This window comes from Artemia sp. Qi Xiang Cuo, chromosome 10 (genome assembly GCF_049724085.1).
Source record: "Artemia sp. Qi Xiang Cuo chromosome 10, ASM4972408v1, whole genome shotgun sequence".
NCBI lineage: Eukaryota > Metazoa > Arthropoda > Branchiopoda > Anostraca > Artemiidae > Artemia > Artemia sp. Qi Xiang Cuo.
The window spans coordinates 33569916-33597416 of NC_142803.1; the positions used below are offsets into that span (position 1 = coordinate 33569916).

A 27501-nucleotide genomic window follows, 5' to 3' on the forward strand; every position below is an offset into this window, starting at 1 on the left:
CACTGAGTCCGTATAATATTTCTTTGGTAGAGAATGGGTGTACGCACTGGACACTTTCAAAACAAAAATTATTTGCCGACCTGGGTCTGAAACAGAATATTGTTGTAAACCACCTCCTTCTGAGATGGAGAGCCCTACAATTCAATCAAAAGCCATACATGAAGACGTTTATTGATACTTTTGTCAGTAAACGTTCTGAGTCAGAAACGAAGATTGAAAAAGAAATCTTTAGACTCATTTTAAATTCAGCCTTCGGTAAGATGACCAAGAGTGTGCACCACAGGAATCGTTGTGACGTTGTAACTGACCCAAAGGAATTTGTTTGAATCATTGGCGATCTGAGCTTTACATCGTTCACCAGAATACACTCGAATATTGTCCTTTTACATACAAAAAAGAAATTTAGTTTTGAATAAAAGCCTCGCCACTGGCACTACCATTTTAGAAATATAAAAAAAACTCATGTTGAAATTTTGTTGCAACGTGTGTAGGCTTCAATGACAGGGGAAGACACGTTCAAGTGTATTAAGGAGATAGTGATTCGATCCTGTTAAAAATTAAAACAGACATTCTGTTAGATGATTTGGAAAACGGTAAGCACATTATCTCTCGAATGGACTTTAACAATTGGAAGGGGTCCATTTACCCGGAGTTAGGGAAGCACCCGGTCCCAAATAAACATTTATTTCTAAAATCCGAACGAGGAGCGACTTCGTTTCCCACGATGTGCTTTCCGGTCCGAAGATGTACCGTGTGCAATTGTACAATGAGGAAATCAATAAGTTCTGCAAGGGGGTGCCTACACACTATATGAAAGAGAATTTCAGCATGAGTGTTTATAGAAACTGTGTAGAAAGTAGTCTTGTCCCAAGAGCAAAAGTCGTGGCGATTCACTCTTTAAAATCTAAAAACTATACAGCTAGAGTAGAGAAAAATGCCATGTCAGCCATATCGGACAAAGTGTTTGTGTGTGCGGGCGGTGTGAAGGTGCTACCCCATGGACACTACCTTAATTTGGACCGGGATGAATGTGTACAATATGGAGACCATCTCGATGTGGATAAATTTCAATAGAGGCGGGAGGGGGATCCTTTTTCTCATCTCAGCAGTGTTTCTTTTTTTGTATGTCAATCATTTTTTCTCCATCTCAGCGGTGTTTTTATACGTCTATATTTGTTCCGTGGGCACAAGGCAGAGTTGTTTTTTTTATATTCCAGTGTATTTTTCTATATCTGTAAATAAAAAGTGTTTAATATTATACTATTATATACTTGCACTCCTGTGCCACCAGCAAGCCCAGACCCAGGGTTAGTCAAAAACTTCTGGTATTTTCAACTGCAACATTGGGTATTCTCGGTTTTGTTTCACTGCTGCTAGCACTTTCAACACCCAGCAGAGTATAAGCAGTCATATCCAATACAAAAATTCTATGAACTATGAATAAAAATGAACAAAAATCTTTGTTTTCTATGAACAAAAATCTATATTCACAATGTTATCCTTCTGAACTGTTCCTCTCTAATGCGGTAAGTGGATCAATAAACTCTTGTGTAGGCCAAGTAACAGGAAATATTCAATGTTTATATCCCTGAGGCTGTTTTTGAATCTAAACAGTCTCTTACGTAAGCCCTACCAAAATAAATGTTGTTGACACACAAAACTACTTCATTAACAAGGTCGTTTGAATTTCCTTAAGTAAGCATTAAACTAACGTCTTGAAGGGGTACTAAGATCTTTTTATCACATACTGGGGTTCTCCACTTAACTAGCATCTTTGGCAAATGCCTTGATGTTTTTTCCTACCTGGTCCATAGGTTCTTAAATATTTAAAATTACATAAGTAAACGATAACATATGCTAAACTATGACGTAACAACCACATAAGCGTAAAATTTAAATAATAGCACGTGAGTCTTGTAAAATGCCTTGAAGAAACATTGCCAAATATCCAGTAGCTTGAAAAAAAGTGCCGGTACCGAGAATCGTATGGATAGGGCAGTGCTCGGACATAGAGGGGTCCCACTACTTAGGATGTGCTTAAAATTTGGGTTTTATTTATTTGTTAAATTGGTAGTTGCTTGTTTTTTTGTGTTTTTTTTTGTCATTTTTTTTTTAATTTTTTATTTTAGATAATTTTGTCTCTTTTTTCTTAAAGTTCCCTCTTTCAGTTGAAAAAGGCTCCCGGACGTGGAGCCAAAATATTCGGATTTTTTTTTATTACTTATAGTTTTGTCGTTCGTTTTGTTTTTGTGTTTTTGTTCCACTGCTTTATTTAAGTTAAACTCGTTTTTCTCTCTCAATTTTTTTGTTTCGATTACTATTCAGCTGCTTCGCTCCTTACTTGCAGTTCGTTACCACAAACTGTTAGTTGAATTAAAGAAGCAACAATTTTTTTCAACAGAAAGTAAGGAGCAACATTAGAACTTCAAACGAATAGAAATTACTCCGTATATGAAGGCAACTGCGTGTGTTTCACGAGTCCTTCTTAAAGAATCTGGATAAAATGTCAAACTGTAGCGTAAAGAGCGAGATATTAAGTAGGGGACAACTCTCTCAAATGTGGAATTGTTTCTGTTCGTTTTAAGTTTTAATGTTGCTCCTTAAATGCAGTTTGAAAAAAATTTTGTTTTTTAAATTTAGTTTCTGATCGTTTTTCAAATAATAGATCTATATCTATATAGGGAAATATATCTTTCTATCTATATCTATATCTATATAGGGATCTATATAGGGAAATCTGGCTCCCCCTCCATAAGAAATTATCCTCTTACAGAAAATTCATCAATTGAAAGGTCCTCCATTTTAAAATTCCCCCAGGAAAACATCCCAGACAATTCCATCCACTCTGAAATTCTCTCCCCCCTAAAAAATGTCTTGCGAGTAAGTCCGCCTGATAAATTCCCCATGGCATACTTATATTTGAAAAATAATTTTATTTCTGGTAATTTTTCAAATTATGCCCGAAATTCCCTCTCTGTAGAAAAATTTTCAAGGAAACTCCCCTCTCCCCAGCTGAAAGTTACTTCCGCGGACAATGCCCCATGAAAAGTTTCTCCTATAGAAAATTCCTCTAGAGAGGAATGGAGAATTTTACGATGGAAAGTCCCCCACACAGTTCCAACCCTGTTGAATGGTTCTCCCGGACAATTTCTTCAAGGTTTCATTCAAGGTTCTTGGGGTCATTCCACATTTAAGATTGAGCCGGTAAAGAGAAAGTAAGACAAATAAAAAAGAATTTCATAAAGTTAGTCCGAAAAATTCCTAAAAGTACAATTTCCCCTGGGTAGTTCACCCCTGGAGCCTTCTCTCCCGTACGGCAAACTTTTCCCCCGGAAAATCCTCCCCAGGAGATAATCCCTCCTGAAAAATGTCTGTATACTTTCCAGTAGCAAATGCTATACGTGAACAACGCGCAACTGTCATAACTTACAGCCCTTTCCCCAGGGGTTCTTGGGGGTCATTCAAGGTACAGTTGATGGACCTTTTAACTATGCTGAAAAAAACAGCTATCTCAAAATTTTGATCAGAAGATTTTTGGGGGAAAATGGTCAATGAAGGGGGGCTAGTTACCCTGCAATATTTTTGGTCACTCAGATTGGAAAATAGAAAATTTAGTTCGCGTTTGAATGAGCCCTTCCGTTTGAATGAGCGAGTTTTCTGATGCGCTGAAAATGATGGTGCGATTTTTATTAAAAATTTCTTGACTTTTGGGAGGTGTATGTCTCTTTTTCAAAAATCAGGCAAATTTTTTCAGGCTCGTAGCCTGCCATGGGTAACACTAAACTTAACATATCTGAAATCATCATAAAAAGTCAATTCTTTTAGTCTATTTATTGACACCAAAATTCCTATTTCTACAGTTTTGGTTGGTATTTCGCCGAGTCGCTATTTACAGTTCGTTACCATGCATTGTTTGATACAATCTGGGTATCTGGGACACATTCGGAATTTGACTGTCTGTCGAATCATAAAAGAAAAGCGAAATGTGGTTCTAATTAATACAGCCTTCTGTTTCTTGAGAATAAAGGCGGAACTGCTTTTTTCCGGTTAATTGGTTGACAACTAAGTAAAAGACGTATTACTGAACTTTTTGGCTGGACTTTGAGAACCAACATATACTTGATTTCTATTGGGTGATTGTTTCTACGTCGTTGACACACCTCCAGAAAAGAAATAAAATCGAACTGCGTACGACAACAATTATCAGTACGCCTCGTTACTTAAAAGGTTGGGAACACATATTTTAATGCACAAAAGGATTTTAATCAGGTAAATATTTTTTTAACTTCAATTACGCTTTTAAAGGATTTAATCATAACACAATAACTTCCAAAACATATTTCTCTAAGGACAGATTAGGTAGGAGATATTGTTCCAGGGTGCAGAGAAAAGAAGCCAAATATTTCTCGTTGTTATCTTATTTCACCGAAATATACATAGTGTAACTATTAGAAATCATGCACCTTTATTTGAAGAAAATACTATAACAATAAAAGAAGAGTACCATTCATTTCCCCATTTATCTCTGTTTCCAACTATAATGGTCACTACCATGACAGATGCGCCCCCCCCGCCCCTAATGGGGACCGATGTGGCCCTAGGTTATATACAAGGGTAAATATACAGTTTTTTACATAATTTAGCTAGGATGAAAGTGAATACATCCCTTCTTGCCTTTTTTATGCGCTTAGGCTACATAATCGATTCAGGGGGAAATTATATTCTGGGACATTAAGGGGCCCCGAAAGGTAAAACAGTCCATAGTAACCAAAAGTTTAAAAAACCACTGCGTAGTGAGTAAAAATCGCCATTTTTTGCTGATTTAGGAATGGTAATTATTATTTTCCAAAGTCTTAATTGTAAAATTGTAATTTGGAAACATATTTGCAAGGAATTTTTAAAAAGAGCCTGAAATCCCTCGGAAATGACATTGCAGCAGAACTGACGGCATTTTTTAGGGGTTTCTGGCTCTTTTAAAATGTCTGCAAATTTGTTTTCAACATTTTACTAAAAATTAATTCTTTATTAGTGGTGCCAATTCACGAAACAATTTTTTTTTTTGGGGGGGGCAAAATGTATTTTTCAAGATACAGGGGGGGGGGGGCTATTTGTTTTTTTGTCAACGAAAATAACGAAAAAGGGTATTTTTTAAATCTAGGAGAAGAAAAGAGTCTAGAGGGTGAATGCCCCTCTCCAGCCCCTTCCCAATTTGTGTCACAGTTCATAACTTAAAATAATACCTATAAAAAAAAATCAATAAAGATCATCCTATAGTGTAGGGTCATAGTTGACCCCATTTGTGGGGAGGGGGCGTAATTGTTGTGCTATAGAACAATATATCTGAAAACGTTGCTGAAAGGGGAACTGAATTGTGATATTCTTTTGCTATCATAGTGTTTCCTCCAGACTGGGAATAAACGTGCATGATTTTGGTCATGCAGGCAGAGTGAGAGTTGTTGCTTTCATTATAATTGCTTCGTGGGTAAATCCGTTAAACTTCATGTAGTTAAACTGTAAGTTAATTCTAGAAGTCAAATATCTGGAAATTTTCCAAACTAAACGAAGATAGGACCAGACAAGATAGAATTTCTGCCTAATGAAACAAAAATACAAAGAATGTACGGTACTAACCTCCACAAAGGCTCCTTGGCTTGTAAGGTCGGGAATGAAACTCAAGCCATTTAAATATTTATTCAGTGAGAAAAAAGAAAGAAAAAAAAATGATTATAGAGATTAAAATATCACTCTAAAAAAGGAAAAATATGAATAAAAAAATGTTTCTCCCGTGTTTGTTTCAAAAGGGAGTATAATCTACACTGTTACCAAAGAATCTACAAGAGAAACATTTCTCAGTTTCTAAACCATTGATAAAAAAATTTGATATACGCCCTTTTACTTGGAATAGCCTAGACTTAAAGCTTATAGCCTAGACATGCTCAGTGTAAAAAATAATAATCACCTTTTAATTGCCAGGATTTTCTAGAATGCATGATTGCATTCAATAATCTTTTGTCACTAAATACAGAGGCGAAAGGGACGTTGTCCCCTTTTAAAACATGGAAGAATTGTAATTTGGCTCCTATTTATGCATCAGTATCTTCAACATCATCATTGTAAAATTTAATAATCGCCTTTTAATTTCCATAATCTTTCTAAAATCTATGTTTCTAATTTTTTCCAGCGAATACAGTGGCGAAAGGGACGGTGTCCCGTTTTTATTTCGACTCCCCGTCTTGTGACACTTCCTCGCCTGGAACGCCTGGATTTGTCACTAAACAACACCAAAGACTTGAAATATGGCTCCTATTACTGCATCAGCACCTGCTACAAAGATTCAAGATACACCACTTTACGCAAAGCTTCTTACTGCTGGATCAGCCGCTTGTGTTGCAGATTTAATCACATTCCCACTTGACACTGCCAAAGTTAGATTACAGGTAACTACAATTAAACTAAATATAAAATAGATATCATTTGAAATGGATTCAGGGGATAAACAGATAGAACAGTCACAAACCCCCTCCCAATTTGATATATTGTTTTAATTTCCATTGCCCCCTCCTCTGCCTCCCCCTCAAGAAAGAATAAAATAGTGAATCTGATGAAAAAGTGTTGTCTGTGTGGGAGATTATTTTTCTTAATAGGCCTACCTTTTTTGTAAGTAGTTTTGCATCTTTAAAATAAGCAATCGTATGTGAAGATTTTGAAAAAAAAAAAATCTAATATCATATCTCTTTAATGTGACCTAAGAAATAAAAAGACGTGGAAGAAACAAACGAGGAGTATTTTCAGCCATCATTCTTTTTTTATTTTTTTATTTCGTTTTCTGCATATTTTTATATTTTGTACTTTTCTCATTTATCCACTGGGACGCTTGAGAAGTAGTTTTGATTGAAATATTTGCATTATTTTGTAGTTTTCACTTGGGTGATATTCTACCTGTTTTTTTTTGTCTATATATATATATATATATATTCCAGTTAGAGAAGGTTCTTTAGTTTTGCACCAAATTTCCGCAAAATGTAGTTTTTTGCCCTGGATAGTTTCTTTCGTATTGATGTAACTTGTAGCTGATTAAAATTTTAACAGACTTTATTTAAATTTCTCAGCACCAGACTTTATTTCGTTCATTTTACATATTTTCTAAAGTAAGTTTGTTTTAATTTAGACCTATCAATTCAACTCTCTAAATTTTTACCTCAAGAAATAGTACCAAGTTCTGCAAAATAAAAAGAAGGAGATAAAAAAAATCGAAGTGTTTAGAAGCACATAGTCACAAATACTATTAAAATTTAATGGTTGCACAATTTCTTAAATCCATAAACACTAAAATTCAATGTATTTTTTTTATCAAAATAAGTTGTGTATCCTATTTTCTTTTTCCCGTGATAATCCTGTACATTAAACAAATATTTACTACCGTGTTCAAAAAGTTCCCCATACTTTATGACCCTAATTGATCAAGAAATAGGCACAGGAATGGATAGGCCCCTGTGGGGGTAGGGCTGTAGTTTATATGTACCAGTAGAAGTGACAATCTAAAAGCAACAGATAATGTTATTCAATAGCTCAAAGTTTCTGTTTTACACGAATGCAATTTTCTGGAATTGATTTATTGCTCTAATTGGGGCTAGGAAAGGTGTTGCTAGGTCCCTAAATCCCTTTCCTATGCCCTTTTTAAGTTTTGAAATGTTTCTCGAAATTGGAGTCTTCATTATTATTTCAGGCCAATAGACAATACAAATAATGAAAAGAGGAATTGAAAAAAACATTGCCAACGCGTTTCTGCTATAAGCAAGACTGTAGTCTATTTACTCACTGAAAATTTTATATGTTAAGGACGGCAACGGGAACATTAGTGCTAGCAAAAATGAGCATGGGCAAACCGTGGCTGACTTCGCATGGATCTTATTTAATTTAAACCGCTTCGTAAAAGAAAAAGAAAAATAACGAGTTAAACCATGAATAGCCATGATTGTCAGGTTCAGGATTTAAAAGATTATATAGTACCTGTTATGGAGACGGACGTATTTTGTCTGTTGCTGAGGGGCATCCTATGAGCACCTTTTTATTGACAGATCACTGATCAAACGTTAATCACTGTGAACAGGTTTAAAAATATCGATTGTTGCCAAGTGAAAAGAAATAGAAATGTCTTATGCAATCGAATAATTAAAGTACACTGGTTAATTTTACCAAATTATTATACAGGCCAAATGTTGGCTGAAATCTGTATTTCTTACTCAAATAGTTTCATGAGTAACTTATTGGTCGCGTTACTTCGTGAAGATGAGAAATGTCAAGGAATAAAACTGCTTTTTTGCAAAAAAAAAAAAAAAAAAAAAAAAAAAAAAAAAAAAAAAAAAAAAAGGTCATGCATAAGCATAGCCTCTTGATTCCAAACAGTATTTTTTTAAGAAACGATTGAAGGTCTCATTTGACCATTACCTATACCTCAGAATAATATCTGAATATGGACAATAGGTCAATCGGTTTATTGAAGTCAACATTTTACTGCATGAACACCCCTCCCCATTGCTCACTTATAGATGTGCTCTGGAATGAGTGCAGGGGAGGGAACCTTTGCGTGCCGTGCATCTTCCGAGATACTGGAATTATTACTATATTTGTTTAAATGTTCCATACAATTTGCCTATTTTATTTAGGTTTTTGATGTTTTTCTCCCCCTTCTAGGAGAATATTCTGACCTCCCCAAAATAGCTGCTTCGTAGATTTTGAAAAATACTTGTTTTGCGTATTCATTAAAAAAAAAATAATAAAAAAACATCCACCCTAGATTTGTGGGGCCTCATAGTGGCGTCACGGTCACGAGTTTGCCTAATTCAGGACCGTGGCTGCAAATGGCGCTGCAGATTGACCTTGAAGAGTGGTACCCGTTAGGGAAAATATAGCCTAGTAAAGGACACAACATGGCACTGGAATCTGATTAATGGATATTCATCTGGATTTTGTTGGGTTTCGTGGGCTTTTTGTCTAGGTTATTTATTATAGACTGCTTTGTTATCTATTTGTAGTCATGAGTGTATAATGATTCGGAGGTAATAGGCTTGAGACTGCTTTTGCCGGCCGTCGATTCTTGTTGGTATAAGAACATCATCAACTCCTAAGAGCCATGTAGTGACCAAGATGGGCTCAGGAGTGCACAAATCCTCCAAGCCTTCAGCTCCTGGTTTCAGAGACTTCTTGCTGTCCGGTTCTAAGCCCGCTTAAGTGCTTCGTATAGACTTGAGAAGATGTATTAGTCGCTGACCTGCGATTGGACTTGGTACGCTAAAACGACTGCAGAACTGACATTTTGACTGACGAATTCAGTCGTTTTAAACTGGGCTTGTTAGGGGTCTCAGAAAAAGAAGTCCTAGGGTAGGAGTTCACCTAATAATAAAATTTGGTGATATAGGATTTGTTTACTTAGACAGAAAGGGTGGGGTGCATAGGCAGGGAGTAGGGCTCATGATTAATAAGGGAGATTTTAAGTCTTGTTTAGGTTGGGATGGTATTGATAATAGGATTCTAGTTGCTCATTTTGTGGCTAAAAAATGCAAGGTGGCAGTCATGCCAGTAGATGCCCCTATAGAATCGACTGACGGAGATAGTAGTGACTCAGATGATTTGTACTTACAGTTACACGAATAAATAGACATATAGACTGCGGCAATTTTGTAGTTATACCAATTTTGTTATAACCAATACAGTTTTTGGTCATGAAATGACCCAGTTAACTTGGTACCCACATGATGGTAAGACAGCCAACCTTATTGATTATGTCATTGTAAATCGAAGACAAACAGGATCGGCCCAAGATACTAAGAAATATAGGAGGGCTGTTATTAGTGTCAAAAGTAAAGACTTAGTAGTGTCTAGAGTTCATATAAAGCTGAAATTTAGGAGAGGTAACTACCTTCTAGGAAGTTATGAGGCTGGTAGTCTCCCGGGCGAGAATTTGAGAGGAACTTTCCAGGAACTGTTGAATACGGAATGGAGAGTTTAAAATTTGATAATGTAGAACATGCATGGATAGGGAAATAGTTTGTGAAGTAGCAGGTGGTGTCTTGGTGTAGAAACGTGTCTTGGTTTTAGAAACAAAGCTAGGATTACTGCGGGAAACGCGTTAAGCTTGTTGTAAAAGAAGAGGGATGCAGCCAGACAGCATTATACTAAAATATTTCATAGGAGTGTTAAGAAGTTGGAGGGAGTAGTCAATCCAGAATTTCCCACTTAGAAACAGAAACGGGACCTCAATTAGTGATAAGGAAAGTGTTAAAGCGAAATGGACAGAACATTTTGATAACGTGTCTAACCTTCATAAAACTAGATGAAATGACATAGAAAAGAATAAAAAGTTTGTGAAAATTTGGAAGTAAAGAAAGATTTATTTTGTAAAGAAGTGTTGGGACAGTACTGAAAGGATTAAAAAATAAAAAGGCCTTAGGTGCTAATAGTGTGATAAACGAGTTTTTGGAATATTGGTTGCAAAGTTAAATAAATTACTAACGATTATGCATAAGATATTGAAAAAAGGAATTTCCGAGCGATAATTCCGAAAACTTTAATTAAAACCGATTTATAAGAAAGACGATTCGAGTAATTGTGGTAAGTATAGAGGCATTAGTTTGGTTTTTGTAGTAAGCAAATTACTTAGTATGATGGTACTTTTTAGAGTTAGAGATGTTGCAGTTCTAACAGAAAAACTGTTTGGATTTTAGAGGGGAGAGGATGCGTTAACCAAAATTTCACTTTTAGATTAATAATTGAGAAGTGCCTCAATCATTAAAAATCCCTTTAGTGCTTAGTTTTATAGATTATCAACTGGCGTTCCGATGCATGGCGATGGCGTCGATGCATGAGCTTTAGTGAAGGTCATATCGTTGTACAGTATACCAGATAAATACATTAAAGAGATTGGTGCTATGTACGAGACCAATACTGCTGAGGTTCAGGTGGGAAATGAGTTAAGTAGCTGGTCTTGTAATAAATCAGGAGTTAAGCAAAGTTGCGTTCTATCCCCATTTGTATGGAAAGACTATAGTAGATCATGGAATCAAACGACAAGATAAAACTCACCTGTACTTACATTATGCAGAGCATGATTTGTGTGTCGTAGATAAATATGTTATCCAAATAAATTAATTTCGAAGGTTTTGAGAATTCTGGGTTACAAGAACAGGTTTGAATTTTTGGAGGTATTGAGAGTTCTTGGTACGAGAATAGGTTTGAAAATTAATGTTTCGAAGACTGAGCTGCCTTTATTCCTAGACTAGGAATAAATGAAGGTAAATAAGTGATTTTGAGTAAAGAGTTGATTGATCAAGGGGATAGCTTCCCTTACCTAGGTAGTATTATTAGTGAAGATGATTTATGCAGCGAAGATGTAGAAAATAGATTAGCCAAGACCCACGATGCTTTTTCAGTTAAAAAAAAGTTTCGAGGAATTGGAAGATAAGTCTGCGAACAAAGATTAGAATATTGGAAGCTACAGTGAAGGCAGTGGTTAAGTATGGTTCTGAATCGTGGGCCCTTCGGAAGACGAGGGAAGAGTTGTGAAATGTTTTCCAGAGTAATTGTCTACGGATAGTTTTGAGTACCCGTTTGACAGACCACGTTTCAAACAGTGAGCTGCACGAAAAATGTGGTTTTATTCCTCTTTCTAGGGCTATAATAAGATAAGGCTTGAGATGGTTAGTACACGTCTTACGGAAGAAGGATGACAGATTGCTAAAGGTCATCCTTTTCGACCATTCATTTATTGCCAGACGAAATTAAAAAGGGAGGCATGGGATAGATTGGGATGACGGAGGAGCGTGCACAGCTGTGTTGGCTTCAGGTGGTCTAGTGCTGCAGTGAATAGAAAGCAGTAGCAGTAGAAGTTTTCATTTTCATTAAAAAAAAAAAAAATTGTATTCTTCTGTGTTTTTGTGAATTACCACCACCGTGTGCATACGTCTAGCTGCACGCATGCTGATACCTCAGAATTCCATAGGTCCTTCCTGCTATACAGGGTTTGTCCGGGAAGTAATAGGACTAATTTTCTTTCGCTACGACTATACTTCGGAGCGTGCGAGCCCCGACTGGATTTGGTAGAGGGCTTTCCTGTCCAACAAACGAGCTGCTGGTCAGTTGTCTCTGAGTCTGAGCACCTGGAGAATCAGGACAGGCATTTTTGTGTGACGTGTTTTCTGTGAATGGTGCAAGCCGAAAATGTAGCGTTCGTTAGAACAGAGGTACGCGATTAAATTCTGTGTGAAACTCAGTAAATCTGCGACAGTGACGTTTGATATGATCAAGCAGGCTTACCCAGATGTTGCTTTAGCAAGAAGTTGTATTTCGGTGGCACCAGGCCTTTTTGGAGGGCTGGGAAGAGGTCGCTGATAAAGACCGGGCTGGAAGACCCTCGACTTCGACAAAAACCGACAATGTGACTCGTTAGCGCAATGTTTTGAACTCAGACCGTCGACTAATTATTCGTTTAATTTCCCAAATGTTAAATTTACCAAAACCTGTCCTTCATGACATTGTTACGGTATGTTTGAACATGCGCATGGTGTACATGAAGATGGTCCCAAAAGTGCTCACTGACGACCAGAAATTGCGGTGAGTGGAAGTGTGCCGACAAAATTTGAACATGTGTGAAAGTGACCCCCAATTTTTGCATAACATAATCAAAGGTGACGAATGCTGGATCTTTGAGTTTGAACCCGAGACAAACAGGCAATCTTCCGAGTGGCACACGTCGGCGTCTCCTCGCCCAAATCGGCAAGAATGAGCAAATCCAAAGTGAAAACTAAGTGCGAAAGCGAATCAACCAAAGGGTCAATCGGGTCCGACAAGACATCGCAGCCGACTTGATGTTGCACGACGACAACGTCCCGGCTCACATCACCTTTTCCATGAACGGGTACCTGACCAAGGCTGGCATCCCAACGCTTCCACAGCCACTCTACAGCCCAGATGTGGCCCCCCAGATTTTTTTTGTTTCCTCGCCTGAAAAGGTCGATGAAAGGCAAGTATTTTGAGGCGACAGAGGGGATCCAAGCAGCATGCACCACGGTTCTCAAGGCTATTCCAGAGAATGCATACTGTAACGCCTTCAATGCTTTGAAATCCCGCTGGCAGCGCTGCATTGACGCAGAAGGAGCTTATTTTGAAAGTTTTTAAAGAATTGTAGCGATTGGCTCAATAAATGCTTTTAAATAGCCTCAGTCCTATTACTTTCTGGACAAACCCTGTACGTGTAAGATTTGTTGTGTCTTGATCAAAATCGTAGTTCAGTTACGTCTCACTTCCAGAACGCACAAAGGGTCCAACTTCAGACTTCCCTTCACTTCGGAAACAAAATTGAACCTCCTCCCCTAAAGATGTGATAAACATGACTATGAGCTAAACAGATTGTTATCACTGATATAATAACAAATTGGATCTAAAATAAACCACGAATTTAGGGCACACCACATAAGAGACATTTTTTATCCATCTCTAGCTTTTTTGCAGTATTATATTACGCAGTCCCTTAATGATTCTTTTTTTTCTGTTACATCAACGTGTAACATTACAGTGGGACAGGGGATGTCGCTCCTTCTGGACCTTGTTTTATTTTCTTCATTACCACCAGACCTAATTTTGCCCCCTTTTATTGCGATCTCCCATAGTTTCATAATTCTTAAACAATTTTTATGGTTATTTTTGTGATTATGAGTATATGAATTTTTTGGGTGTGTGTTATGTAACTTGTTACGCATGTAATTCAAACTATCTATCATTCAGTATGGCTTAATGACACCCTCGATTGGAGTTTTGCTAGTTTTTCCCACTTTTGAATGTGTGTTTGAAAATGATTTCGCACCCTCGATGTATTTTTGGGGGGAATTTGCGCCAATGCACATCAATAGTAATTTTTGTTTCCTTTCAGGTCCAAGGAGAAAATGGTGCTGGTATACGCAATGCTGTCCGAGCACCTTATTCCATCCCTGTTGTAGCAGTTGGGATTGCTCCAGCAACAACCGTGAGCCTGTCCTCGGCTAAAACTATTCCTCATTACAAAGGAGCAATAGGAACTGTTCTCACAATCGCAAGAGAGGAGGGACCAAGGTGAGCATTTGACACTGTGAAGTTGAAACTTTCCAGGGCTATTAAATTCAGACCTCAATCGCCACCATCCGATCACCTAGTCACCTAGTAGGAAGATAAGGTGATTTTCAAAAAAATGGGAAAACACCCTCAAAAAGCGAAGCGATCTGAATGAAAATCACGCCCTCATATTCAGTGTGTCAGATATCATAGAACCCCTACTCTAGGTGTTTCAAGCTCCTATCTACAGAAACGTGGAAATTTGTATTTTTTGTCCGTAGAAAAATAACGGGTGCGTGTTTATTTCATTATTATTATTATTATCATAATTTTTTTTACCAGGGGTGATTGTATCGAATCGATGGTCCTAGAAGATCGAGAGAGAACTTACTTGAATGAGAATCAAAAGTTGTTGTGCCGTTTTTAAGTGACCAAAAGGACTGGAGGGCAACTAGTCTCCTCTCACGTGCCTTTTTTCCCAAAGACATCTGATCAAAATTTTGAGATAGCCATTTGATTCAGAATAGTTGAAGAGTCCAATAACTATACCTTTGGAGAGGACTTGACCCTCCATAGTCCTTGGGGAAAAGGCTGTAAACTATGCACTTTGCCCGTTGTTCACATATAGTATTTGTTATTTGGAAATATACGGAACTTTTTTTTGGGGGGGGGATTTCCTCGAGGAGGTATGTTTCCGGGAAGAATTTCCGAGGGAAAATGTTACACGGGGGAGAGGGTGCGATTTCCTGGGATGATTCGACTTACAATCTGAGATTAAATACAAAAAAAAAGTATTTTTTCAACTGAAAGTCAGCAGCAGCACTAAAACTCAGACGAACAGAAATTATTCCTTATATGGGGGGGCTGCTCTTTCCGCAACCCTCGCTCCTTACGCTAAAGTTCGACTTCTGTCGTAGTTCTTTAAGAAAGACTGCTCACACAAGGGTCGTTGAATTGGGCTTTGGCATAAAGAGCGAGGGTTGAGGAAGGGGCAGCCTCCCTCATATGCAGAATAATTTCTATTCGTTTAAGTTTTATTGTTACTCCTTACTCTCAGTTGAAAAAAACTTGTTTTTTTACGTTCAGTTTTTTTCAGCTAAATAGCATCTCTTCGTTCGTTCAAATTTCCATGCCTTGCTAAGGGGTATTGAAGTTTGTTCAACTAATGACCTAGGGGAGGGGCAAAAAGAAGCAATTTGTTGTGTTTTACGGCTTATATAATGTTTAAATACTCGAATCTTGGAAGTTTTTGTTTTTTACAGCACCTTTCGTTTCAGAAATTTTAATAGGATTTTATGCCACAATAAGAATAAAATTCTCATTTAATTCTACTTAAATGTCTAAATTAAAAAGTAAAAGGCCGCAAAACAAGTATTATCGATGGATAGATTCTAATAACCTGGTCCCTGTGAAGGAAGGCTGGGGAGACGTTTTAAAGGTGCCTAAATTATATTCCTGAGGGTATTTACCAAAAAGAGCTGCTGGTTCTTCACCAAAATTATTACCAAAATTAAAATAGAGGTAACGATTACTATCCTAGTTGAACCTTTTGGGCTCCAGGATCGATTTGACTTCTTCGAGCGAGAAGAAAAGGGGAAAGGTTCTATATTCTTCTCATAAGCACAGCATAGGATGGGACGTCAGACCCCGAAGGAGACTCAAAACTTGGTGGAAAGTACGAGACAGGCGCATAATTTTGCCTTTTTATAGTATGCATATCATCTGACCTCCGTGAAGGTGTATTGTTGATGGGGGAGGGGAGAAAGAAATTGCGCTATCAAAATATTTTCAGTTGTCTAATTCTTTGATGTGCTAACAGAATTCGTTCAGATACTATTGCACTTCTATGAACAAAGAACATCCATAAGAAAAGGTCTATTAGCTTTTAATTAAATTTAGCAGGGATTAGAAATTAGTACCTATATTGGGCCTTTAAGCGTATATATATATATATATATATATATATATATATATATATATATATATATATATATATATATATATATATATATATTACCTGCTAACAGAATATTGTCTCACAGGAATTTATACAACGGTTTAACAGCTGGTTTGCAGCGACAAATGTGTTTTGCGTCTATTCGTATTGGATGTTACGACACAACTAAAGCCTTGTATCAGTCGTGGATGAAAGGTAAGACATTATTTTGCTAAAAATAAAAAGAACTTGTTTTTTTAACTGAAAGTAAGGAACGACGTTAAAACTTAAAACGAACAGAAATTATTCCGTATATGAAAGGGGCTGTCCCCTCCTCAACGCCTCGCTCTTTACGCTAAAGTTTTTTATTGTTTAAAAATAATAGAGCTGTGAGAAAGTCAAACTTTAGCGTAAAGAGCGAGGCGTTGAGGAGGGGACAGCCCCTTTCATATACGGAATAATTTCTGTTTGTTTTAAGTTTTAACGTCGTTCCTTACTTTCAGTTAAAAAAACTTGTTTTTTTCGTTTAATTTTGGAACGTTTTTTAATTAATGCAGGTTTTGATTTTGGCTCACCGTACATGAATAATTAAAACAAAATTTGAATATTAATTTTACTTTTATTTGGTTAAATGGCTTTCTCTAAACTTGTTTAATTTTGTTTACGAACGTTTTTATTGGTAATAAATATACGTAACTTACGAATTAACTTACGTAACGAACTTCTATATTCATATATTTTAATACGTATATAAAAGGGTTCGCCCCCTAGTCAATACCTTGCTCTTTAAGCTAAAGTTCGAATTTTGTTCCAATTCTTTAAAAATGAACCCTTAATCACAAAGGCCGTTAATTAGAATAAATAGCTCTTAATAAAGTACTAAAAAATCTTTAGCTTAAAAAGCGAGGTATTGACTAGGGAGTGAAACCAATCATATACGTAATATTTTCTGATCGTTTTAAGTTTTGATGTTGCTCCTTACTTTCAGTTGAAAAACTTTTTTTTTATTTAGTTTCTGATATTTTTTTAAAATAATGCTAGGACATCCGGTGCCCCCTTCATAGCAATGTCCCTTCTCCCATGAAAGCTTCCTTCATGGAAAGATCCTCCCACATAACCCCTGACCCACCCACCCCCCCCACGACCAGAAAAAATCCCCCCTGAAAACGCCTGTATACTTCCCAATAACCAATACTATATGTTAATATTGGGTAAAGCTCAAAACTTTCAGCCCTCCCCCAGGGGACTTTGGGGGATTAAGTCATCCTAAAAGACATATTTATACTTTTTTCGACGGTGTTGAACAAAATGGCTATCTCAAAATTTTGATCGGGTGACTTTGGGAAAAAAATGAGCGTGGGAGGGGGGCTAGTTGCCCTCCATTTTTTTTTCACTTAAAAAGGGCACTAGAACTTTTAATTTCCATTCCAATGAGCCCTCCCACGATATTCTAGGACCACTGGGTCGATACGATCCCCCTTGAGGAAAAAAAAAAAAAAAAAAAAAAAAAAAAACAAATAAACACGCATCCGTCATCTTTCTTCTGGCAAAAAATGCAAAATTCCACATTTTTGTAGATAGGAGCTTGAAACCTCTGTAGTAGGGTTCTCTGATACGCTGAATATGATGGTGTGATTTTCATTAAGGTTCTATAGCTTTTAGGGGATCTTTCCCCCTTTTTTCGAAAATCAGCCCAATTTTCTCAGGCGCGTAACTTTTGATGGGTAGGACTAAACTTGATGAAACTTATATATTTGAAATCAGCATCAAAATTTAATTCTTTTGATTTATCTAGTGGTATCAAAATTCCGCTTTCTAGAGTTTCGGTTACCATTGAGCCGAGTCGCTCCTTACTTACAGTTCGTTGCCACGAACTGTTTGATAAAATCCAAATAATAACTGTGTATCTGAATAAAAAAAAACAACAACAACTATAATTGACCTAAAAAACCGAAATGACGCTCTTCTCCTAGATCACTAAAGAATGAGAATTATCAACTTTGTTGTAAACCCTAAACAGAGAAACAAAAAGAGGAAGAAAACTATGTTTGTTTGAAGAAATGAATAATTAATTTTATATTCTTAATTAAGAAACGGTATACACAATCATAACAAAATTATACAGAATTGAAACTCTTGGTAAAGTTTTTATATTTTCATAATTACACATTTGAAAAAGTGCTTTGGAACCAATGTCTACTACCTTGCTACTTTCATAGTTTACATCTTATAATGATTCATATAACCAGAACTAAAATTCCACAATGACACTTCAGTTTATGGAATGAATGGACACGTTGTAAAAAAACAAGAGATGGTTCTTCTTCCAAACGTAAAATTCTTTTTATAGCGATAACACAGAAAAGGACCTTTTTATTTCATGACTTTTTCCATGAGGATGGAAACTAATTTGGGTTAATCTTAGGAGGGGAAAGAGTTTGACTGTTTTCAGATATGTATATGTTTCCTCTGGACATGAGTTTTCCAAGGGGCGTGTTTAATTGACAATGAGACTCATTTTCTATAATGCGGCTGTTTAGAATAGGATCAGGTACTTACTCTTAGCTGCTTAAGACATTTAAGCTTCTAAAGACATATAACCTTTCCTTGGGTAAATCATGTCATGTTAGCACGATAGCTATAAAACGAAAGTTACGTTTGGAAGCAATGAAAAGAAAGGTCCTGTGTCAATCAAAGTGAGTTACACCTCAGGGAACTCCTAAAGAAGCCAAATTGCTCAACTGATAATTCCTTTGAGCCAATTTTTAGCTTTTCCGAGCAGACATACTAAACATTTTTAGAGACTGCCCTTTCCTGAGCTTTAAAAAGAAAATTCTGCTCTGTTTAATCTAAAAAACGAAATTCACACCTCCCGGTAATAAAATTCCACAATGACCATTCAGTTTATGGAATGGACACGTTGTAATAAAACAAGAGATGGTTCTATTTCCAAACGTAACATTCTTTTTATAGCTATCGTGCTAACATGACATGATTTACCCAAGGTAAGGTTGTATGCCTTACCTTGAAGGTTAACTGTCTTAAACAGCTAAGAGTCTTGAGTAGCTTCTTTTTCGGCCTTTTAAAATTTTCGTCAGATATCCAGTGATGCTGTAGAATCTCTTGTTTAAAATTATTCATAGGGAAATTGCTATTTAAGAATTGAAAATAAGACTAGTTTCAGAGTTTTATGTGAACTATTACTATATTTGTCATTAAATTGTTTTTGACCTGCTATATATGTGCATCAAATAACTTTGGGATTCTTTAGGTATTTAAAAGCCTCAAAGCTTTAATCCACACTTTAGGCTTCTCATGTTTACTCTAGCGGGCAGGGATGCAGTTAAGCCCAAAACTCTAGATGCACCCCTGCTGGTGGGATGGTAATTTTAGAAACAACATATACTCAGCGTTCAATACAGCTTATTATAACCAATTGCCAGAAAAATAAATTTTGTACAAAAGGAAAGAAAAAAAAACACGATCTTACAACCTCAAAGAGCCTTTTCATTACAGCATATTAATCTTTGAGGCACTAAAAAAATAAATAATAATTGAAATAATTCGCAATAAACACTCGGGACACAATTGTGACAATTGCAATTCCTTATTAAACGCCAAAATATCATAAATAGTTGTAATAAACACTGTTGTATTTTGGGATAATGTATGAAAATCATTACATAATTATCTTTATTTCTGTTAGGAGACAACGACTCATCAGATAGAGCGAGTATACTAATCCGCATTGCTGCTGGAATCACAACAGGAGCTCTGGCTGTGCTAGTTGCTCAGCCAACAGACGTTGTCAAAGTTCGGTTCCAAGCGGCCACAAAAAGTGGTGGTCCGAGATACACATCTACGTTTGGAGCATATAAAGCCATTGCTAACCAAGAAGGAGTAAAAGGATTATGGAAAGGTGAGCTTAATTAGTAGATTTTAATAATAACTTTGATGTAATTCTCCTGTTTTAAGTATAACATTTACAGGTATGAATACATAGACAATGAATCACAGGTAATAGGATTGAGACTGCTTGTGCAAGACGTTGACTCTTGTTGATAGGAGTGAATCGCAAAGGGCTAGGATCCATATACTAACCAAGATGGCCCTAGATCTGTGCAAAACGTCCATTCATTTGGAGATTCTGGAGACTTATTGATTTACCGTGCTAAGCCGGCTTAATTGCTTTCTGTTGACCTGTGAATGAATTATTAGTCCGTATCCTGCTATTATAGGACCCAGTATGTTTTTTGAGGCCATAATTATTTCAATAGTTTGAAACAAGCAAAAATTTAGACATTGAACGTTATGGTGTTGAAACACGACTATTGTATCGAATTTTGACCAGACCCAGACCTTTTGAGCCAGACATGTTGGGAGTTTAAAAAACCTATCTCCGTGGGTTTGGAGATATGAAATTAGGTTTATAGATTTCGTTTATTTAGGCAGGATGGAGCTCAGGACAAGTACTCGTCATGAATGTAGAAGCTTTTTATCTTTGCTTAACTTGGGAAGGTATTAATGACATAATTGTAGCTGCACCGTTTATATCCACAAGAAGTAAGGTATCAGTCACATTATTATATGCCCCCTTAAAATGATTGAAGGAGACAGTAGTGACTCGGATGAATTTTACATAAAGATACAGAATCAAATTGATAAGAACCCAGGTATTAGAAGATTTTAATATCCTGGTTAGTACAAATAGGGATACATGGCATCCTAGCTAAGGAAAATTTGGCGTCGGGAAGGAAAACAGCAGAGGTAATAGACTGCTACAATATTGAACTATAATCTAAGTATAACTAATACGGTATTTGGTCATAAAAATGCCCATAAGCTAGCATGGTACCTACATGATAAGCTACGACTAACCTTGTTGATTATGTTATTGCAAATAAATCAATTACAGGATCGATACAGAACACTAGGGTGCATAGGGGTGTCGTTATTGATGCTAAAAGTCAAGATCACAATCTAGTAGTTCTAGAGTTTATTTAAAATTGAAATTTAAAAAGGATAACTATGCTTCAGATATTTAGGATATTGTCGGGCTCAAAGATGAGAATTCGAATAGAACTTTCTAAATAGTTGATACGAAACGGTAGATTTTAGAATAAGACAATGCAGAAAATTAGCGGAATAATATTTAGGAAAATACATTGTCGAATGCCAAGAGATCTCTTAGGAATGAAAAATTAGAAAACATCTAGCTTTCACGAGGCTATCTTGTGTTTTGTTGTTTTTATTGTTCTTGTTCTTACTTCGTGACACCCTAATATTTACATGAAAGGTTTTCTGAGCCTTGAATATTTTTCTCTTTAGAGAAAAGTATTCTCCTTTCTTGTGGCCGCGCAATTCTTTTATCTGCAAAACTAACACTTTAACATTATGGTTTTCTTGTGAAAATGCAATCATTGTAATTTGTTGCTAGTAGTTACTACAATGCCCTTTTATTTCAGGTACCCTCCCAAACGTGACTCGAAATGCCATCGTTAATGTTGCAGAAATTGTATGCTACGATGTGTTTAAAGACCTGATCATTCGTCATGGCCTGCTGGATGATAATATTCCTTGTCATTTTTCTGCTGCCGTGGCTGCAGGATTTTGCACAACTGTTGTAGCTTCACCAGTTGACGTAATTAAAACAAGATATATGAATTCCCCAAATGGAAAATACAAAAATGCTATGGATTGCGCTATCAAGACAGCCATGAAAGAAGGGCCATTGGCATTTTATAAAGGGTCAGTTAATAGTTCTAGGCAAATCATTTTATCATTTATTTAACTAATTTATTTATCAACAAACAGAATAAACAAAACAGTTACGTTCTTCATAACAAATAAGTTCATCTTAATCACTTTGCTAGGCCCACTTTTTGTCACTTTTTTCCTAAAGCTATTCTAAAATCTATTTATTATTCTTTTGTCCACCCATATTTTCTCTATTGCATTTCGGTTTGGGCATCTACCTTTCCGTCTGTTTTCAAATCTCTTCAAATACTTCAGAATAAAGCAATGAGGATTCTTTTTAATATTGATTGCAGAACTTCAGTTAGACACCTATATGGGACTTCAGGAATTTTCTCTTTGGACCAACTTCATTTAATTTCTATCTCTAGTATTTGTCATGATTATCAATATAGTAATTTACCTGTAAATTTCTCCGGCATTTTCTCAACTAATTCTCAATTTCATAATTATCCTACTACGCATCGTTCAGACTTTTCGTGCGAAGTTCGCCCGACATCGAGAGCGGGATTCAGCATCCGTCACATTGGCCCAAAAATCTGGAACTCAATTCCTGCATCAGTTCGAGAATGTAGCAACAAGCGACATTTTCTAAGACTGGTGAAGAAATATCTTATGACATGCTAAGCATTTTTTTCATCAGGATTTTCTTTTTCGTTGTTGTAAAATTTAGTTAGAAAATGGCTGTGTATTTTCGTTGGCAATATTTTCAGCGCTAAAGTATGCCACCAGGCCTGTGCGCTGTTTTGTGTCATTTATTTATGTACGTGTTATAAATAAAAATATTCTACTCTACTCTACTCTAGGCCACCGAAGAGCATGACTCCAAATTCCCGTAAAGGGCAGTCTGGTACTTATAAAAAAAAGCGTGCCATCATTGAAACAACAACTTGCATGACTTGCCTGTTATTTTTAATTCAAGCCATTTTCATTTATGATCTTATCCAGTGATAGTAAAGTGGCCTAATTACCTCCAACATAATCCATTTCTCCTACAATTCCCTAAGGAAATAAAACTAACATAAATCATTGTAATAATAATAATTTAGTAATCTTACAGCAATACCACAAAAAGAGTTAAACTCCATCAACCAAATTCAAAGCTTTACTATCCATACGATTTATCCTTGAAATATTGCTTAAATTCATTTCCATCTTCACTTACTTTAATTTCACTGCTCGATTTATTCCAGAATGTAATGCCTCTATGGACAAAAAATGTTTAGACCTGAGCACCACCGCTATTGGAGCATAAATTATACTACTTGCTTGAGTAGAGTGACCGTGAAAATCTGAATTCATTTGGAAAATATTCCCAAAGCAACTTGGCAGCAAACCTCTAGGCTATTTTTAGTTTCAGCTTGAAAATATATTCTTATTTTATGACTTAATTATAAATTTTTGCAGGTGTTTTTTTTCCTGATGAATTTAAATATTGCCGCGGGTGGGGGGGGGGTCCTTCATGACTTTTAAACATGCGCAAAATGATAGATACAAAGTATTCATATTAATGTATTTTACTCTTTTAGGTTTATGCCATCATTTAGTCGATTGGTCGCATGGAACATTTGTATGTGGATCACCTATGAGCAGTTTAAAAAAGTTGTCAACAGTTCATATCATTAAATATGTGTTTGATATACGTGTCTAAATGATAAATGTATCTAAATATATCTATGTATTTATAAAATTGTTTGTCATAATGGTTCTATATCCTTTATTTTATATGTTTCTAATATATACAGTTTAAGGACATTATTGTTATAATTGTTTTCAAAGGTGTTTATTACACAGGGTTTGTCTTTAGTAACAAGAATAATTTTTACCGCAGTGGTCAATGTTCAAAGGGCTACATACAGAATTTGTGGTCTCTTATTCTTATAAAAGCCCTAAAGCCCCTACATACGGATTAGGGATTACTTCCCATCTCTTGGTTATGTTCTCTAAAAATTACACTTCCTCAATTTGCACACTTAATCTTCGAGTAAGAATATTTGTTATTTTATAGTAAAATCGCAGTACCGCAGTTGACGGATTACCCGGCTATTTGATAATGAAGATTGTGAGATAATGTGAAGAGAATGGCCTTCTTTCTATGCTAGAAATAAACTCTGGGCTTCCAAGAGGTGAAGGAAAATGTATCCTGTATTTTTCCCGAATCGGTACTCAATCAGACCGACAATCATGTTATCAATATTGATTTAATGGTTCTCATGAGCAGTGAAATTAGCTGTCAGCATGCCCGATTTTTGATACGTTAAAATTTCTTGAATACCGAAATTAGAAAGTTACTGTTCTAGCTTTAAATTCACATAGAGCCGACTTAAGCACCAAAGTACCGACTTTAGATCCATGCAGAGCTGACTTGAGTAGGCTACCAAATCACTGACTTCAGTTTTACCGTATTTAAAGCAGTGGCTTTATAGAGACTCTAAAGAGACACTATAGCCGCTTTTTCAAAGAAAGGATAGATCACAGGGTTAATCAACTTAAGGTTAACATAGTGTCATTAACGTAGAAAAAGATGCATCTGTAGGTGAGCATTTAAATAAGAATGCTCAAATTTAATGTTGCCACGACTTGTATCTAGTGAGGAAAATCGAGTCAGAAGTTGAGACCCATCAACCACGGGTTCTCTTCCAAGCTGTATAGCCAGGTTGAAAATAATGTATTGAAATTTAATCCAGGATCTTATCTTCTAAATTTCAGCTTGATCATATATCGCCTTCCCTGGTTTCTAAAAGACGTAAGGTACTTTTTTAAAACCTACACACCAATAATTTTGTACAGACTAAGAGTAAAGGTAATAACTTGATGTGTCGAAATTCCTAGAAAGTTTCGTTTAGGAAAAATTCCTAAAACAAATAGGAATAAAGCGAAATTCAAATTGATAATTTAGTCAAATTGAAAACGACGGAGAAATAGATATATGCTACTCAAGCCTATGGAAATGTTGTGACAGGCTTTGATTAGCTTTGTCAACAAAATTGTTATAGGAGCAACACTTTCATTAAAATGATATGTCCCAAGAAGAATTTTTTTTTCAGAAAAACAAAAATGAGAACTCCTTAAATACTATCTCAAAATATGCTTTTTCTGCCTGAAAGCATCCTTATTCTCTATTTTCTGACACCCTTTCAACTGCCAATTAACATTTGACCTAAAATTAAAATAGGCATTATCTTCTTCCGTTTTAACTTCTGGGTTTTTTAATCAAAATTATTGAGCCCTCTTCCCTTTTCTCTATTGAAAAGTGAAGTACAGATAGGTTACAAATGTTACTCAGGTATTTCTTTTACTTCTTAATTGAATTAGAGTCCTTCAGGTTCTAGCCTATTTAGGCCTATTCTCTTTTCAATAAAAGGCAGGGATGTATTACAGTGATGTTACATCATTGTGATGTTTCTATTAGGATTACACTTCATCTTTTAAGTATCTTCAAAAGCTCCTTTGAAATCAAACAGTTCGTGGTAATGAACTGTAAGTATGGAGCGACCCGGGCTTATAGTAACTAAAACTCTAAAAAAAAGTACTTTGATAACATTCAACACACAAAAAGAACCGGTTTTTGTTCCATTGTGAATCTGAATATGTAAAAATTATTAATTTTAAAGCTACGCACCAAAAATTACGGGCCTGGAACAATTTGCTCCAGGTTCAAAAAGAGGCAAAACTTTCCCAAAAGGGTAATTGGTCTCGATGGAAACTACACCATCAAATTCATTCATTTTGCCGCACCAGGCCACATATTTGGCCCAGAGGATGCCAAACATCCACCAAGCGATAATTCCGGTGTGGTCAGTCGACTTAAAATCATTGAAAAGCTGTACAATGAGCTTTATATTTTCAGAGACAGAAATACCATGCGGTGGCGCATTCGTTCCTAAGGATGCACAAAATCCATTCAAAATACACTATTCATACAGACATTTATATAAAGCAAATAACTAAGCTGATTCATTTGAGGCTTCGTAAGATCGTGAACAGTAAAATATAATTGCATATGAGCCATTATAATGGAGCCGGCTAGTCGTCCTAGCCGAGTGGTTAGCGTTCCGGGCTTGAAATCCTGAGGTCAGGGGATCGAGTTCTGGTGTCGCTGGTTATTTGGTTTGGGACAGGGGTCAATCGTGTGACTATAAGCTCAGCAAGAGTCGACCCAGTTCTAAATGGGTACCTGGAGAAATCTGGGAGAAAAACACGGGAAGCGTTGGATGATTTTCCCCCAACTAGGCATTGCACTCCCAGCCGAAGGCACTGAATCAGGAGATTGGTACCTGCGCAACGCAGACCATTGGTCAGCATACGAGAAAAGTTAAAGTTAAGTTAAAAGCATTATAAATGAGGATCGGTGGGTATTTGTGAAGGTGGGGAAAGTGTCTTCGAACCTCAAAAAGTATGTTTTATGCCAAAAAATCCTAACCTCTCCTTGTATCTTCAAGCAAATATAAAAAAAGTATCGGGACGGATGTAATAGAAATTAATCACTATTCCCCTTTAATTGTCATGATTGTTTTGAAACTTCACTTGCACAATGGGTGCTGCGGGGTGAGATAACCCACTTATTGCAGACAATCTTTATCTGTGCAAAATAATAGGTTACATTCGTATGTTTACCAGCACAAAAGGCAGAAAGGAATCATTATGATGCAATATGAACGCCGTCAAGAAAATTTCTTGTTTCATGGTCAGGTTCTATGAGCTCACTATGAAAACCATAAAAACAATGGCCCTATAGTTAATTTCTTATATTTCACAATCTCCCCCTTTCCCTCTAGGAAATACTTTGGAAAGTGGCATTTTTTAGTGACATTTGTCTCTCAAAGCATTGTTTATACAGAGATTAAGCTTGAACAAGGGCACAGCTCCTGAATTTTTATTGGGGGGCATTGGGGGGCAAGAGATAGTCAAGGGGCATGGGCTATATTATATTTTTCTCTCCAAATTATGGGGGGTTACCCCCCCCCTCTTGTCCCCCAAAACGACGTCACTAAACATGAATGTGAAAACCAGAGGTTGAAAGAGGGAGTAGCAGTTTCCTTCAAATTCGGAAGAGCCTTTAATCAAACAGTTACAAACTACAAGTAACAAACTGTGAGTAAAGAGTAGCCCTTTTTATAGAAATCCAAGCTATAGAAACTAAGTATAGACTATGATATATGCAACCACGATTTACAATATTCAGGCCAGTGTTTCCACTTATCTTTTCAAACAATCTGTGAAATCTTGACAATTTTCGGGAGAAAATCGGGAGATGGCTCTCAAGATTCGGGAGAAAATCGGGAGATGGATATCAGGATTTGATAGAATTTTCAGTTTTTTTGTATTGAGTTTTTGGAGGTGTTCGAGCGATTAGAGTATAAAGTACCACATTCTAAATGTTTGGAGTGCAGATTTACGGGAGCCAGCTGCAATTCCTGAAAGAAATTCGTCGATCAACGTTGTCAAACATGACAAAAGGAAGCAGCTAGAATCTTGAAATGTATTTAATTTTGAAACTAAGTGCATTGTATTTCATTCAGACTCTAAAGCTGTTTAATTAAGACATTTTTCTTCATCTACCCCTACTTTTTTTCGCCCTTTCAGATTCCACACAACAGCCCACTAAGTTCAGGACTGGGACAGAAAATCTAGATGAATTACGGACGCTATGCCTTTGGCCATTGTGTCTGAGTTGAATGGATAATCTTTTTTACAACCATCCCCAGAGGTATTCACAAATGATAAAG

General features: G+C 36.4%; 1 protein-coding gene across 1 annotated transcript; it reads left to right on the forward strand.

The window, feature by feature from the left end:
* Positions 1-4164: 4164 nt before the first annotated feature.
* On the forward strand, positions 4165-23527 carry LOC148947688 (dicarboxylate carrier UCP2-like). The gene is made up of 7 exons (XM_089095366.1): positions 4165-4269; positions 6182-6437; positions 13925-14103; positions 16125-16234; positions 19725-19937; positions 21484-21766; positions 23302-23527. Exons 2-7 carry the CDS (start codon positions 6297-6299, stop codon positions 23396-23398), a joined length of 1023 nt encoding a protein of 340 aa, XP_088951492.1. The 5' UTR covers positions 4165-4269; positions 6182-6296; the 3' UTR covers positions 23399-23527.
* Positions 23528-27501: the final 3974 nt, after the last annotated feature.